Genomic DNA, 16,320 nt, shown 5'->3' on the forward strand with positions numbered 1-16,320 from the left:
AAAAAGATTTGCTGATAGGAATTCAACACTTTTTCAAACTACTGCTGCCAAATAATCTTCCTGTTCAACTAGGGACGCATCTAGGGTGGGTTATTGCTGGGTCTGTTGAAGACATATACCCAACAATATTGTTAAGCTATTGATCTGCAAGTTCTTGTCTAACATTGTGGAAAGCTTCTGCACTATTAAATCTGTGGAGTCTTGCAATCCACTCTCCAGGGAAGACCAGTTATGTGAAGAAAGGTTCTCTCCTATTACGCATCGTGATAGTGAAATTACCCTTCAAGGATATTGTATCCGAAATGGAAAGCAATCGTTCCATCGTCCTACGTTGTTTTCTGGTGCTGTTACAGCGGTTCCGGACAGATCCAGATTTTAATAGGCTCTGTATGTAAAGTTTACTAATGAATACAAGACCCTCAGAACAGATTGACGAATCCAATGATCCTCCCAATCTTCTCAAATATTGTCTTCCTCACCATGCGGTTTTAAATCCTAGCAGTTCTTGAATGAAGTTAAGAGCTGTTATTTTTGATGGTCCGTTCAAGGTCAGAGGACCATCTTTATATGACTCTCTAATAATTGGCCTTGGATACCAAACTACCTCCTTTCGACAAATCTTTGCTTCCGATAGCATCGTTATGTGTTCTGATGATATTTGTAAGATGAACAGCTACAAGCAGATTCGGATGGATCGAGCTTCTACTCACTCTCTTGATCCGTATTTTCTTAAGAGAAACTCCCACCGATCCAGTAGAAGTTCTCGAATAAACAACAGAAACCCCCTCAACAGATTGTATTATATTCACAAGCGGCCCAAAAAGTCATCGATTAGTTGCACAAATGTGGCAACCTGCTATGTATTTTGGAGACAGCTCCAGAAATTGATAGAGAAAAGGTTTCGATGTAACCCTTTCAGGCTTACGGGGTCATATGTGACCCCAACAGAAAAATGGATGTATAAAATCGCACGATGGATAAAAGTGAACACTGTCTTCTGCAGAATTGCTTAAAATTAACTACCCTATCAGAGAAAAAAATCAAGCATGGGCAGTCAAGGCCTTACGACAACCTAGAACGTCACGGACAAGTTAGGGAAGAGAAAATATTAAATATATTGGCAGCGGAAAAGTAAAAGGAAAAAGGAAGAAATAAAAAAGAAGAAGAAAGAAAAAATAAGGAAGAAAAAAACAGGAATAAAGAAGGATTAAGGAACAAGGAACAAGGAAGAAAAAATAAAGAAGGAATAGGAAGAAAAAGAAGAAATAAAAAAAGAAGGTACAAAGAAGAAAAAGGAAGAAGGAACAAGGAAGATGAAGGAAAAAAGGCGGAAGAAGATAGAAGAAAGAAAAAAACTAAGGACGAAGGAAGAAGAAAAGGAAGAAGGATAAAACATAATGAGCAAGTGCAGTAAGGACAAAAAAATCGGAATCTAAACTGAAAAAAAAACAAGGAGTCGCAAGAAGAGTTCGGTTTATATCCGTTTGTGCCCCACTGGCCCTGACGGCAGCGCGAAAATAAAATGGGGGAAGGGTAATGCTTTTTATTTCACCCGGCAAGGCATATAGGACGTCAATTTTAAAATGCTTTTTAAACCGTTAAAACGCATTTCAGCCAAATATAGTCAAATTAGAAATTTCATTTACTTTTAAATTAACAGCACTTAAGTTGAATTTTATGTAGCTTTTTGTAGATTTTTGCTTTTTCAGCCTTTCTCGTTCTGCCTTATGTGATACAGCCTTACGTGGAAGTCCCTCTAAAACATACCGGCAAAAGTGGCAGCCACTTGTTGTAAGCTCTGTAGCAAACCCCGGGAACATTGGAATTGCTGTGCCACCACACTGAGCGGTTCTTCGTCGACCAACCGTTTCAGAGCCAATGCTGTGTAGAAACGTTTGTGTATCATCAGCGCTTCATGGTCAGCATCTGCGATCTTCCCTCGCAACCCCTTCACCAGAAAAGCATCTCGAATGCCCACCAACTCGCCGACCCGTCTCATGGCAGCGTCCATACTCTCCCATCGCTCAAGAAAATCCACCCAGCTTATGTTTTGCCACTGGTAGCTCACGGAGTACGGCGTCACCAGATAGATAGCGTGCAGTTCCGATTCCAACACGAAACACTGGCGAGATTTCTGTAGCTCGCTGAACAGCAGGAACCCATCGCGAGGGGCCATCGAAGCTGACAGACATGCGTTCCCTAGAGGAGTAGAAACTAGGAGCGTTTCACCACCCTCTGCGTTGCTCTGCATTCTAATGAATTCGTACTCCAACAGAAAACGGACACAGCTTGCGATAGGATCGGCCGAATCGATCTGCTGATCGCTGACCGATTCGTCTTTTTTCGACCAGACCCTGTGGCGATGACTTTGTTCGAGTGACTCAAGCGAAAAACTGAAGTGGCATTTCTTTTCATGACTGTAAAGGGTGCAGTTTACAAAGCGTTCCAGATCTGTAGTGCTGGAAGCCACACCGGAAGCGATTATTTCGAGAATCGCACGCTTCAGGTGGCTCTGGAAATAAAAGAAAAATGTTCTGTTATTAGCTTTAGACGAAACAAGTCGACTTATGTCGAAAAAACTCTTTTACAAATAATAAATAATTGAAATTTCATAACGTACATCTTCACGGACTTACGTGTAAAGTGATTCAGAGACGGTGGTAACAGAGAGAAGCTTATTATCAGATAACGAAGATGATGGCAAGAATCTGCCGAAACGAATGAGGAACAACAAAGTCCAATAGAGTTTGGTGAACTGCCACGAGAACTGCTACAAGATGGACTCCAAAGTTGATGTTGTCTAACAAAAAGTCTCATATTGAAATTCTTCAAATATTTTATTTTGAATCAAACAATATTATTTATTGAAATAAGGTAATAGTTGATTATCGTTTAAATCATCGTTTTCTTCTTAATTTTACAGCACTGAACAATGAGTTGCATTTCTTAATTTTATATTTTCTTATTTTCAATGCGATATCACACGGCAATTGTAAATTAAAGCCTGTCCACGTTAAATCTCGGACACCTATCTTTCAATGCAAATTTAAAAAAAAAATCTCAAGTCACTGACATGATCCATTTTCATAAGAGAGAAATCTCTACACTTCATGTGATGCTTTCAGAATGTTTTAGCTCTCGTCCAAATTCATGAAATGGCGATAAATCACATGGACATTATCTAAGTGTCCGAAATTTAACGTGGACAGGCTTTATGTGTGAATCGTTATTATTTATGCAAAGGGGAAAATTAAATCGCAAACCTATTCCTCTTTTTTCTGAGGAATACTAGGATAATTCTTAGACATAAGGTATAACTATTATGATATGAAATGACAAAACTGAGCACAATTTCACTTTCATAAGTCAGCTATGAATACATTCAGTTTAACATCGCATAGTGTTTCCGTGTCTGTTTCTATACAAATAGATTAGTGTCAATTATCATAACTTTTCTGTACCACTTGAACAAGCTTCCCCATGAACTGTCCAGACTGAATGATCGTACAGATGACCTCTTGAATAAACCAACTTTGCTCCACCACAGCACACGGCTCCTCGAGTACGGCAAAGTAGGTTGCTAGCTTGGGTCCGCTGTCAGCTAATTTTGTCCAAGCATACCAGAGAACTCCACATGCCACCAGCAGCAACAAACAATTTCGAGAGCATCCACAACGCCAGCAGCAACATCTCACTTGGTATAGCTCTGGCGACTCCAAATCAAGCTCTCCACGTCTAGCGTTGTTTCGAAGCACTCCCTGGTGTACTGCGTTAGCCCGATGCTCCGGACCCCACGGATTATGTAAGGTGTTGTAATGCCTTAAAGAATCGCGGATGTCCTGGGCCCGCTGGTGCTTACGAGATAAGAGAAGATCCATTCTCACCGTCCGATTACTGACTGCGAAGCAAAAGCATCATACTTGTTGAAGAGCAGCATGCAGCTTCTCGAAATAAACTTCCCGATCGAGTGCATGTTTAGGTAGCGGTACTACCTACATTGAAGATAATCAACACATTGAAAGGTAACACTGGTCCACAGAATAAAATAGTAAATCACGAATCATTTTATTTAATAATGCTTACGAAGATGATGTGCGAAAGTTCTTGAGATAATGTACGTTAATGATTGTGGGTTAACGTTTACTACGACTTAAAATGGGTACAATTGATTTTTCGACCTCCCGTAGCTCAGTGGTAAGACAAACAACTGCAAAGTAGATAACCGTAGTGACAGTTTGAATTCTATCTTGATTTGTTCAAGTTTAAATACAGTTTCATGAGGGTAGGTCGGCTAGAGGCTAGGCTAGAGTTAAACTGGCTAACCGATGAGGTAAATTATATTTTTGATAATAAAAAAGTGCATGTACAAAACTTAAGACAAATAAAAACATCCAAAATTTAATAGATCGTTGAATTCAAAATAAAACGCTCTGGCGGAATTACGTGGAAGAGTACATTCAAACTCGTTTTGTGACATAGTATTAACAAACTAATTTTTATTCAATTTATATTCAACGTTTACGAGTTTTTTTAAAGTGGTATTTGTATAAATATCCTATGAAAGTATTCGCAGTGTATACGATCCGAAAATTGTGCTAATTCGCATCTATTAGCGATTTTCAGTCGATGTTTAATTTGTTTTTCATTTGTACTTGTTTCAGATAGCTTAAACATTATTATTTGAAAACCAAGGCATATGGCAGAGTGGCGACTAATCTTCAAAATAAAAATTTCCTGATTTCTCCAGGTTTTGCCTTTCTTGTATACGTAAGTATACGTAAAGGCTATATGTTCGCTACAAAAACAAACTTTTTATAGAAGGTCCGGAGACCCATATTGGTATATACCAATCGATTCAGTTCGACAAATTGGGGTGATGTCTGTGTGTAATAATATGTGGCTCAAATTAGTATGGGAAAAACTTTTTTCAATTTTTTTGATGGGCCGCCCTCTTATTCGATTCTATTTGATGCCCTGATGCTCTGGACAAATTTTCAGCCAAATCGGTCAACGTTTGGCCGGTGCTAAACTCGTTTGAAGTTTATATGCAAAAATGCATGCAGAAACATCCAAAAACAGTGAATTGCAGTTGGACGGCACAACTTACGATGAAGAACTATGATACTCATTCAGATCTTGAAGAATTTAATACAGAATGTTATGCAAAAAACCGCGAGAAGATTAGAGTTTGCCCGACTAAGTTGTTAGTATTTCTCTGAAGTGGGGTTTGAGCAAATTTCGTTTCTTTTACCTTTGAAAAGAAATAAATTCACCCCTACAACACTCCAGTAAAATGCTAATATCTTTGCCTAATAAACTCTAATCTTCTCGCGGTTTTCAGCATAACATTCTGCGATCACACAGAAATCAGACGTGGAACAGATCATCGTGGACATGGAGACAGCGATTTCCCGAAACATCGAGCAACAGGATCAAAATACAGCGAGGAACATCGTGGCAGACGCCATCAAAGAAGGACGGCACGGGACAACGAACCATGACGAAAGGAGAATTCTAAAGGAGCTTAAGGAAAAACCAGTATACTACGTAAAAGCCGATAAGGGAAACGCAGTAGTGGTAATGGATAAAGAGGACTACGACGAACAGATGACGACGAAAATCAACGGAGGACCTTATAGACATTTGAGAGTGGATCCGCTACCAGGATTAATACGACTCACGGACAAAACAATAAAGGAGTGTAAGGCGATCATCGGAGAAGCCCGAGTAAAGACAGTAAACCCGGTTCTACCTAGGATTAAAGGACTACCAAAAATCCATAAACCCGGCAAGGAGATGCGAGAGATAGTTTCATCAGTGGGTTCCCCTACCCAAAACATAGCCAAATGGTTGGTAAAGGAGTTCCAAAGTATGCCGAAACCATTCCCCAGCAGGTCAGTCATCAACACCCAGGAGTTCGCCCAGAAGCTGTTGGAATCAGGACACATCGAAGAAGAGGACATAATGGTATCATTCGACGTAGCGGCATTGTTCCCTAGCGTTCCAGTGAAAGATGCTCTGAATCTTCTAGAGGACTGGCTGCTAACACAAAGGACGGAAACAACATGGCGAGGAAAGGTGAAGATGTACCTAAATCTGGCAAGGCTATGCATGACGGAGAACTACTTCACATTTCGTGGCAACTACTACAAACAGACAGAAAGGAGCACCGGTGGGAAATCCGCTATCACCGTTTTTGTGCGAACTGTTCATGGCGAATCTGGAGAACAACCTACAAGAACAAGGAATACTACCCCAGAAGTGGTGGAGATACGTCGACGACATTTTCAGCATCATCAACCGAAAGGATCTACCCAGGATTTTGGAAGCGATAAACAACGTGCATAAGGACATCAAATTTACCTTCGAAGAGGAAAAGAAGGTAAACTACCTTTCTTGGATCTACTAGTCATCAGGGAAGCAAATACAACATTGAGCCTCGAAATCTACAGGAAGCCCACGAACACCATGAGAGTCATCCCATATACATCGAACCATTCGTACCAACATAAAATGGCAGCATTTCATCACATGATCCACAGGATGCAGACGATACCCCTGAGCGAAGAAGGAAAAACGAAGGAACTACAATACATCTTGGAAACAGCGAAGATCAACGGATACCAGGAGAGGACTATACGAGCGATCATCAACAAGAAGGAAAGGACCCTACGACGAAATGGACATACAACGCTGACACCGATAGAGGAGCCGCTGAAAAGAGTTTCGGTCCCATATGATAAACACATCACCAACCAGCTACGCCCTCGACTAAGGAAATTCGGCATCGATCTAGTATTCTCCAGTAGAAGCAACCAACTCAAGTCTCTATTGGGTTCAACGAAGGATAAAGTAGAAATGTTGAATAAGGCAGGCGTTTATAAGATAAGTTGTTCCCAATGTGAAAAAAAAATCTATGTAGGCCAAACAAAAAGATCATTAGATATAAGGTTCAAGGAACATATGGCGGAAGTGAGTAAGGCGAAAAGAGAAAACGATAAGGGATTACATTACGAATTTAGATCTAAGGTAGCAGAGCATGTGTATAAGGAAAATCACCCAATTACGGCATCAAATATTAAAATCTTAAGAAATGTCTCTTCCCCATGGAAACTCGATGTAGCTGAGAGTTTGGAAATCCACCGACAGGTACAAACAGCGCTGTTGAATAAGGATCAGGGAAATGGCAGCTCTTGGCTCTTCAAGTTTCTACCTAAACAATAAAGTAATTTACTGTATAGGTAAATAAAGTAGGCAAATAAGATTAGATTAGGTACCTAGAGCGTAGTATAAATAGTGTAAGTTGCGATTGTTTTCTTCAAGTCGAGTCAAGTACAAGACACTGAAGACGACCACACAGTTGTGGTCGAAATACGTATCTGCAAAGATAACGAAAATTAACTGGTGGAATTAAATGGACAGTACTTAATTCGTCTTAGACGGTTTAATACATTCCACTAAACGAGCTTAATATATTTTTCTGAACATTCTGTATTTAATTCTACAAGAACTGAATGAGTATCATGGTTGTTGATCGTAAATTGTGCCGTCCAACTGCAAATCACTGTTTTAGGATGTTTCTGCATACATTTTTCCATATAAACTTTCAACGAGTTTAGCACCGCCCAAACGTTGACCGATTTGGCTGAAATTTTGTCCAGAGCATCAGGGCACCAAATAGAACCGAATAAGAGGGCGGCCCATCAAAAAATTTGAAAAAGTGTTTTTTGAGCCACCCTAGTGTGTATGTGTGTATGTATGTGAGTGTGCGCAAAAAGTAGAACTGTCAAATTTTCTTCGGAATTTCATTGAGGAACACCTTAAGTGATTCCTTAAGTATTTCTCCAGGAAACTTCTTTAGAAATTCCTTTAACAAAATCTCAATTCCTTTGAAAATTCCTTCCAAATTCCTTTAGAAATTCTTGCAGAATTTTCTTCGGTAATTATTTCTTTAATTCTTCCACAAATTCGTACTTCAATTCCTTGGGAATTGTAATTATGTATAAAGTCACTAGATGACAAAATCTGTACATCAGTGGAAAAGGATTTTAACGCTAATCAGATGTGAAACTGATAATCGACGGAGTTTCTGGGATTCCGAAGAAATAATTATTTTTCGAAAAGCTGCTGATTATTGGAAGCCTATTTGTTTTTTTTTTCTAGAAGTCGGTAGGATTTTTATAATTCTACAGTAAGTGAATAAATATAAACGATTGAAGTATAAAAATTTGTGTAGATTTTTGTAGTTTTGGACCTCAAAATAAAGCGAAAACTTTTGACATGTAATTCGTTAGCCATAATTTCAAAGCTACTAGGATTAAGCTTTGAATTCTGTCAAGGATTAGGATTAAGCTAAATAGAATTACCATAGTTGATATATGACTAGCGGAAAATGCTGAATATAAATATTCAAATTTAAGGAAAACTAATTAATTTGATCGACCATGTGCCCAGTTTATCTCCGTAAGTGTTCAAGTTCACCAAAAACAAATTCCAGCCTTCTTCTTGAAAAACAAGAAATATTAATCGACAGAAAACCTTATAGAGTGATTCTGCTTGAGTTGTGAGGCGAGTTGTTTGACAGCTTTTCTGTAGCTCATTGCTCTATGATGGGCTGCGAAATGGTGAGTTGACATCCGGGAAGGGGCGCCTAAAATAGCTCTGGTCCTCACAAGTTCCAATACTCACGCTTCCACGGGTCTTCCGATGACAATTGACCACCAGCTAAGGGTTGCGTACTTAGCTGATAGTGCAGCCTGGGCACTGTTGTCCTTCTGACATCAGCTAGAGTGAGAGGGTGCGCCCTGTGGGGTCTGCCTAGGATGTGGTGGGGTTCGACAGTGGGCTCTGTTGAACTTCTATAAAAAGCTGCATGTGTCCCCAAGCAGGCCCTATCAAAGCGACCGTGTGCCGCTCAAAGCGCACTAGCCTAGTCCTGGTGTTGGGTGGGACTTTAAACAAATTTGACTCGACTGATCGAGCGTCTGTTCACCAAGGAGGTGCGGCTCCAACAGCGTCTGTTCTGGCATCCAGCGGCTGAGTATGAAATGCTATTCCCCGGAACCTATACCTAAGATGCCAGCCCCATTCCGGTGGATAGGGAACCTTGGGCCAACAACCTACTGTTCCCGAAACATCAATTTGTTCGAGAATCCGATAATGAAAGAATACGGACTGATTTTACGGCGACGACTCTTAGCGCGAAACAACGGACACGAATAGGAACATGGAACGTTTTAACCCTAGCCCAGCAGGGTAAATTGGCACAACTTGCCAATGAGGCACGCCGTATGAAGCTTGAGATCCTGGGACTGAGTGAAGTCCGTTGGCCAAACTTTGGAGAACACAGAACGCTGTCGGGACAAGTTCTGCTATACTCTGGTTTACGAGGTGAACACGCTCCCCGGCATCGCGGAATTGACTTCCTACTAAGCGCTCAGGCACACTCTGCGCTTATGATGGGGGAACCTATAAGTGAAAGGATAATCGTTGCCAGATGTAGAGCACGGGTCCGAAACCTTACTATAATCCAATGTTATGCGCCAACCGATGCTGCCGATCTGCAAGACAAAGAGAACTTCTACAGTCAACTCAATGCCGTCGTAGATAGAATTCCGAAGGGTGATATCAAGATCTGTTTGGGCGACTTCAATGCGAAGATCGGATCCGACAACTCGAACCATGAGCGCATTATCCCAAGCAGCACGCGCAACATCTTTCAAATAGGTGTTTGTTCCTAATAAATTGCATTGAAGACACTGGCAATACATCGAGTCACATTAAAGCCACTTCCCAGTTTCATAATATCACAACGTTTCATTTCCGTTTAAGTGGCGTCGCAATATTCTACCCATCTGACTTCTTGGGTGGTTTAAAATTCGATGTGTTCCATATCAGAAACAAAACAGATAAGTTGCAGAATTAATAACACTTCGGTTCATTGCTGTTACGACAATGTTTCTGATATGTTGCAAAACACTTTGAGCTCAGCTGAGCAGTATTTTATTTTTGACAGTCTCCTGCATGTTCCGTATAAGGTACAATGAAGTTACACATGACTTTGTTGTTTATGTAGTGCACTTGTAGCAGAATCTCCAAATAGAATTGTTGGTGTGATGGTTATAGTAGAAGGTTGCCAATCTCAAGGTCCATGGTTCGATTCCCGGTTGGTTTTAGTGTTTTTATTTTCATTGTAGCCGCAAGATGTTGCAAATAGGCTCCACCTCTTGCGCTTTTTGTGTCACAAAGGAGTTCCAAATGCGACGTGTTGTGCATAAGTCAGACATTTCGTAAGTCACACCACAGTTGTTGTTACTCACTGAGAAACAAGAGGTGTTGCTTGGGATGGGACGCCATGGTCTCGGAGAAATGAGCGAAAACGGAGAGCTGTTCGCAGAATTTTGTGGTAATAACGACATGGTGATCGGGGGATCGCTCTTCCCTCATCGACCGGTTCACAAGGTCATGTGGGTCTCCCGTGATGGCTTTACTGAAAATCAAATCGACCACATCTGCATCAGCCGAAAATGAAAACGGAGCCTTCTTGATGTACGGAATAAACGTAGTGCCGATATCGCGTCTGATCATCACCTCCTCATCGGCGAAATACGCCTGCGCATTGCGCGGATTCGTCGGCAGGAGGAAAAAGTTGGACGACGATTCAACACACGCCGACTGGAAGATGCCACGGTGAAACGGTCCTTCATTGAAGAACTGGAGACGCGTGCTGCAGATATTCCGGAAGGTGGCAGCGTGGAAGACCAATGCCATCAAGAATGCCTTCATCGCCACCAGCGAGAACAATCTGGGCGAACTGCGCACCCAGAGAAAACAATGGATCACCGATGAGACCTGGGGGAAGATAGAGGAGCGAAGAGAAGCCAAAACCGCGATAGAGCGATCGAAAACCAGAGGAGCCAAAGTCTTAGCCCGTCGACGATACGCGGCTCTTGAGAAGGAAGTAAAACGCTCATGTCGACGGGACAAGCGAGTGTGGGCAGACTCTATGGCCGACGGAGGAGACAGAGCCGCCGCAACCGGGGACATTCGCCTCCTCTACGATATCTCACGACGCTTAAGCGGGGCGAAGATGAATGCACCGATGCTTGTGAAAGACGCGAATGATCAGTTATTGACCGACCCAACTGATCAACTGAAACGCTGGTTCGAGCACTTCGAACAACTTTTTCAAGTGCCAGCCAGGCCATCACCACCTCGGTATGATCTGCCTAGGATCCGACGTATAACACGCGTCAATACTGAAGCTCCATCACTGCTAGAGAGTCTAGCCCAAGGGGTCGATCGCATATCAGCCGAGATGCTCAAAGCTGACCCCATGACATCCGCTCAACTACTGCATCGTTTATTTGGTAATATCTGGGACACCGCAACTTTCCCGGTCGACTGGATGCAAGGTATCTTAGTGAAGGTGCCCAAAAAGGGTGACCTGACTGTATGCGATAACTGGTGAAGCATTATGTTGCTGTGCACCGTTGTAACGTTTAGATTTTGTTGTAATGTAAACATAGATGTTAGACCTCATGTTAGCTAGTGCGCTACTAATGCTGTAAATAACATAAAGAAAATACAATGCTCCATGAGCAATGATAGGAAAACCTCTGATGAAACCATGCAAGCAAAATCAACCTAAAGTCCTGGTTGCTCGAAAACCAGAAACGCACACTCAAACCGCCATCCACACACCTGGCCACACACCCGGCTAGAGAGCAGATACAAGAACACAAACTCACAAGGCGTCGCTCGCTCACTGCCACCATCGAAGAGAAGCCGAATAATGCAGCTGAGATACGAACACCCGCTCAAAAGAGCAGCACACGAGATCAATGTTCTCACCAACACACTATCACAAGGACGAGGCCAACCTATTCCACTTTGCGCTGCATCATCGACGATCAGTTGGGTTGTGTCGTTCGTGTGGAAAGCCTCTTGCCGTCTACTGCAGGTTTTTGGGAGAACAGTGCCGCGATTTTAGTTTGTCGAAGTCGGCCATCTTGACTAAAAGGAAAGTTGGAACCCGACACGTGCGGCTAGCCTTAGGGTCGGTTCCCAGGAAGCGCCGTCACACATCCCTTCGATCCGGAGGACTAGACGTGCTTTGTCAGTGGACGATATAAACGGCAAAAGTAAAATCGGAACTTCCAAAATAGCATAAATTAGCCAGTTCGGACGCGCTTCTGATTGAGCTCCACACGATAATCGTGCTGAATCGCATCGGTGCTTCGGTGTTTCCGTGAGGTGCACACACGCACGGGATTTTTGACTGTTTTTTGACTGCAGACCAGCCCGAAACAAAACGCACATAACCAACACTACTCTGCCGACGATCTTTGACTGTTTTTGGTGAGTTGATTTGTTTCACATAACGGACCGAAGACGGAAAATAACACCAAGGTTCTATCTAGATTCACCCCGCGCCAGACTACAGACCAGCCCGAAACAAAACGCACATAACCAACGCGAGTCTGCCAACGATCTGCCTCAACAAGAGCCTTCCCGGAGGAAGTAAGATGCCGCTTGATTGACTTTGGACAAATGCTGACCATTCGTTGCCATAGGGCTCTTTTTCTTTATCCACAGTTGCTGCTGGGCGGACTCGAGGCACAGGGGCGACCAAGCGGTACGGTAGACGAGTCGAGTGTGGCAACCTCGTTTCGGAAAATCCCCTGGGGGGACGGAAGGCCGTATCGGCGGAACCGACAGGCGCGCTTCGGACAATTTCGGGCCAACATAGTACGGCGTGAGGGCCATCGGACCGAAGACTGGCAGGGCCGCATCGGCGGAAGAGCCAAACACGAATTCGGACAATTTTGAGGCAACTACGAGTGGCGAGCAAACCATCGGGCAGAGCGCCGGTAGAGACAAGTCGGCGGAGAGCTCCAACGTGCATTCGGGCGATTTCGAGCCAACATCGAGTGGCGGGCCGAGCACGGACAGGTGTGGTGTGAGCGTGACGGCCCAGTTCAACGGCAGTGCGCAGGCAGGTGTGGCGACCCGAGCCATCCGGCATTAGCGGTGCTAGCATGCAGAGGTTACAAGTGATGGGTGCACCCGTGAGTAGTAAACTTAAGAGGTGTTAGATTTAGAAAAGAGGGAGAAGAGAACACAAGCTAGGAGAGAAACAGAGTAGGTGAGGAGGGCCCGAAATGGCGTTCAATAAATGATATTGTCATGAAAATTTAATCGTTTGGGTTTCAGTTTATTTGGTGCGTATTCCTTGAGCTAGCTGGGACTGATCGGGATTGCTACTGACCCCCCGACAGACCCACTCATTACACCGTTCTCAAAGTTCTATGCAAAATTATTCTAGCCCGGATTCAGGAGAAGATCGATGCGACCCTCCGGCGGCAACAGGCCGGATTCCGTGCCGGAAGATCCTGTGTGGACCATATTGTCATGCTCCGCATCATTCTGGAGCAGGTCAACGAATTCCAAGAGTCCCTTTACTTGGTATTTATTGACTACGAAAAAGCTTTCGACCGTCTCAATCACGAGAATATGTGGGGCGCCCTGAGACGCAAGGGGGTTCCTGAGAAAATCATCGGCCTCATCGAAGCACAGTACGAGGCCTTTTCGTGTAGAATGCTGCACAATGGGGTCCTGTCCGACCCTATCCGGGTCGTAGCTGGTGTGTGGCAAGTATGTATTCTATCACCGTACCTGTTCCTCATCGTAATCGATGAGATTCTGGTAGATGCGATTGACCGTGAACCAAACCGCGGGCTGTTATGGCAGCCTATAATCATAAAGCATGATGACGTTGCACTTCTCGCGATACGACGCTCTGATATGCAGAGTAAGCTCAACGACCTTGTCGAGCGCTCCTCTTCGGCAGGTTTAGACATCAACGTCAACAAAACCAAATCGTTGGATATAAACACGTGTTACCGAATACGATAACAATAAATATCGACACAGTTGAATGAATCGCTCTTATCCTGTGAGACTGCGCATGAAGTACCCATAAGGCGGAATACCCAGGAAAATTGTAATCTATTTGGGTATTCCGTCTTCATAGTGTAAAAACTAACGCGACGCTTCAACCCAACCCCGGCGAGAATAAGGGCGAACATCAGAGAGCCAGTGGAAGATCCGGGCGAAAGCGAAAAGAGGGAGAAGGAAAGGATGGAAAAAACGAAAAAAAGGGGAGTTCGTTCGAGGACGTTGTAAAGTGCGGACGCAGCAGATAACGAAGGGTGTAAAATCGGGCGGAGAAGTGAACCCCGGTCGAAAGTAGAATTGATAATCCGGGCTCGGTTTCCGTGCAACCAAGAAGCCCCCCGTAGCTGGGAAAATCGGGAAGCATCCGACATAACCTGGACGATTAGCTTCTACCCGTCTACGACCAAGGAAGGGTGATATTGTGCAATCCAGGTGCAACGTGCCACCTCTCGGGGCATGTTGAGTGCTGTATTCGCGTGTGCTCCGAACTGTGTAATCAGGCCATCCCCAGCTGATTTCCCATCCTGTTCACGTGCCTGCCAGGGAATTCAGCTCTACCCGCAAGCGTATTCACCGGCTGTAGTAACGGTCGTACTCATCGAGTGAGTGAAAATTCGGTCGTCTACCGGCCGATATCGAGTTCCCCTCAGACCCTGCCAAGCATCGGACGGCGATTTCAGCACCACCTAGCACCTTGATAGCCGTGAATCCCGTCTAACCCCTCGCCCGCTACAAGATCCATTCCGGCTTCAGTTGCCCGTTTATCGTCTCCGGCCATGGAATCTATACGCCGATACATCGTTTCTGGCATGGGACCAAGTCAAGCTTCTGGCGAGCCTCCAACCTATCCCAAATTCGAACCCCATACGAAACGGACACCGAAAGTCTTATCACAGGACCACTCGCCCGGCGGATTTCCGCCCAACCGCAAGGTAGGGAAAGCATCGATCGGCCGCAACGGTACTAACATGAAACTAACCACTAAAATCCAAAAAAAATGAAGAGAACCCATTTAAAATAAATAAGTAAAATGTATCTTGTATTTAAATTAATTACCCGCTTCCCTGGCATGCAATTGCGTCGATAGCTTTGTTGTGTTGTCCCCCGCTTCTCCCCGTTTCGTGTCGTTGTGTCCCTCAAGCAGGCCTTTAGCCGGCCCTGAGAATTAAGACCCTTAGTGACCCGTGTGGACGTCCATTGCCTAGACGTGTGGACGTCACCGGTAGTTACACACGGTGATTCCTTCCAGTTTCACAGTAGCCGGGCAACCAGTGGAGAATGTTGAAAGCTTCCAATATCTTGGTAGACAAATGGCGTCAGACGGCGGTACCAAGATCGACATAGGCGCACGGATCAAGAAAGTAAGGGCTGCCTTTGCGAGTTTAAGAAATATCTGGAAAAACAGGCAGATAAGTGAACGCACCAAAATACGAATTTTCAACTCTAACGTGAAATCTGTGCTGTTATACGCTAGCGAAACATGGTGTGTATCAGTGGAGAACACTCAACGGCTGCAGGTGTTTATTAACAGATGCCTGCAGACCGCATCGTGCTTTCGTGCTGTGCGGTTCTTTCTCTCTTTGCGGAAGGAAGTTTTTAATACTACCCGAAGCTATTTTAATTTCAACGGTGCTTCTCAGCGCTATTTGTACCCACTGATCCCGTTACGATCTTTGCAAGGACCCGTGCCTTCGTTTTACGTTGGACCCGTTTGCGGAAGTAAAATTCCGACAAGCGGTGGTAATCCTGCAGGGACACCGTTCTGGGAAAAAACCTCTTAGAAGGTCACGTCTCCACTCCACGCTCAGCAATGAGTATTAACAAAAACAAGAGGAAGGGGGAGTCTCTGAATTCTCCACTTCCTTCAAAGAAACAAGGTTTCAAGACCGTCCTGCCCAAGCGCGGAAAAAATAGAAGGAAGCTGGATACTTCAGATATTCCTTCTAAATCTAATGTTGACATTGTTTCTTCTCCTATCGAACTGAGCAATCAGTTCGATTTGATTAATGATGAAATTGAGCAAAATCGAATCTACCTTTAGCCAGGTGATTCGATTCATGCGAAGAAACAAAGGATTCCGCCAATTGTGGTATCTGTTGCCGAGTTTTCTGGCTTTCGGAATGAAATCTTGAGTAACCTTCAGGGGATCAAGGTTTCATTTCAGAGAGAAGATTCCAATAAATTTAAGTGTGCAAATTGTGGGGGAATCATAAATCCAATTTCTGGGAATGCCCTTCACGCAAAAAAGTTTTGAATTCCCGTACAAAATTGATGACGGGAAATTCCAATCGGATCCCAGATACGACGGGTAGAAATTTTTCAAACGCTCAAATTTCGAAAACGGTTACCGGTCGAGCAATT

At 43.8% G+C, this 16,320-nt stretch overlaps 1 protein-coding gene across 1 annotated transcript in view; it reads right to left on the bottom strand.

Moving 5' to 3' along the window:
• Positions 1-16,320, bottom strand: part of LOC134208784 (DNA polymerase theta) — a 51,984-nt gene that overhangs the window by 7,459 nt on the left and 28,205 nt on the right. Inside the window, exon 4 of the mRNA XM_062684729.1 lies at positions 1,768-2,512. Within this exon, the coding sequence (XP_062540713.1) occupies positions 1,768-2,512 (745 nt within the window). The remainder of the gene's footprint in view (positions 1-1,767; positions 2,513-16,320) is intronic.

Source organism: Armigeres subalbatus, chromosome 2 (genome assembly GCF_024139115.2).
Source record: "Armigeres subalbatus isolate Guangzhou_Male chromosome 2, GZ_Asu_2, whole genome shotgun sequence".
NCBI lineage: Eukaryota > Metazoa > Arthropoda > Insecta > Diptera > Culicidae > Armigeres > Armigeres subalbatus.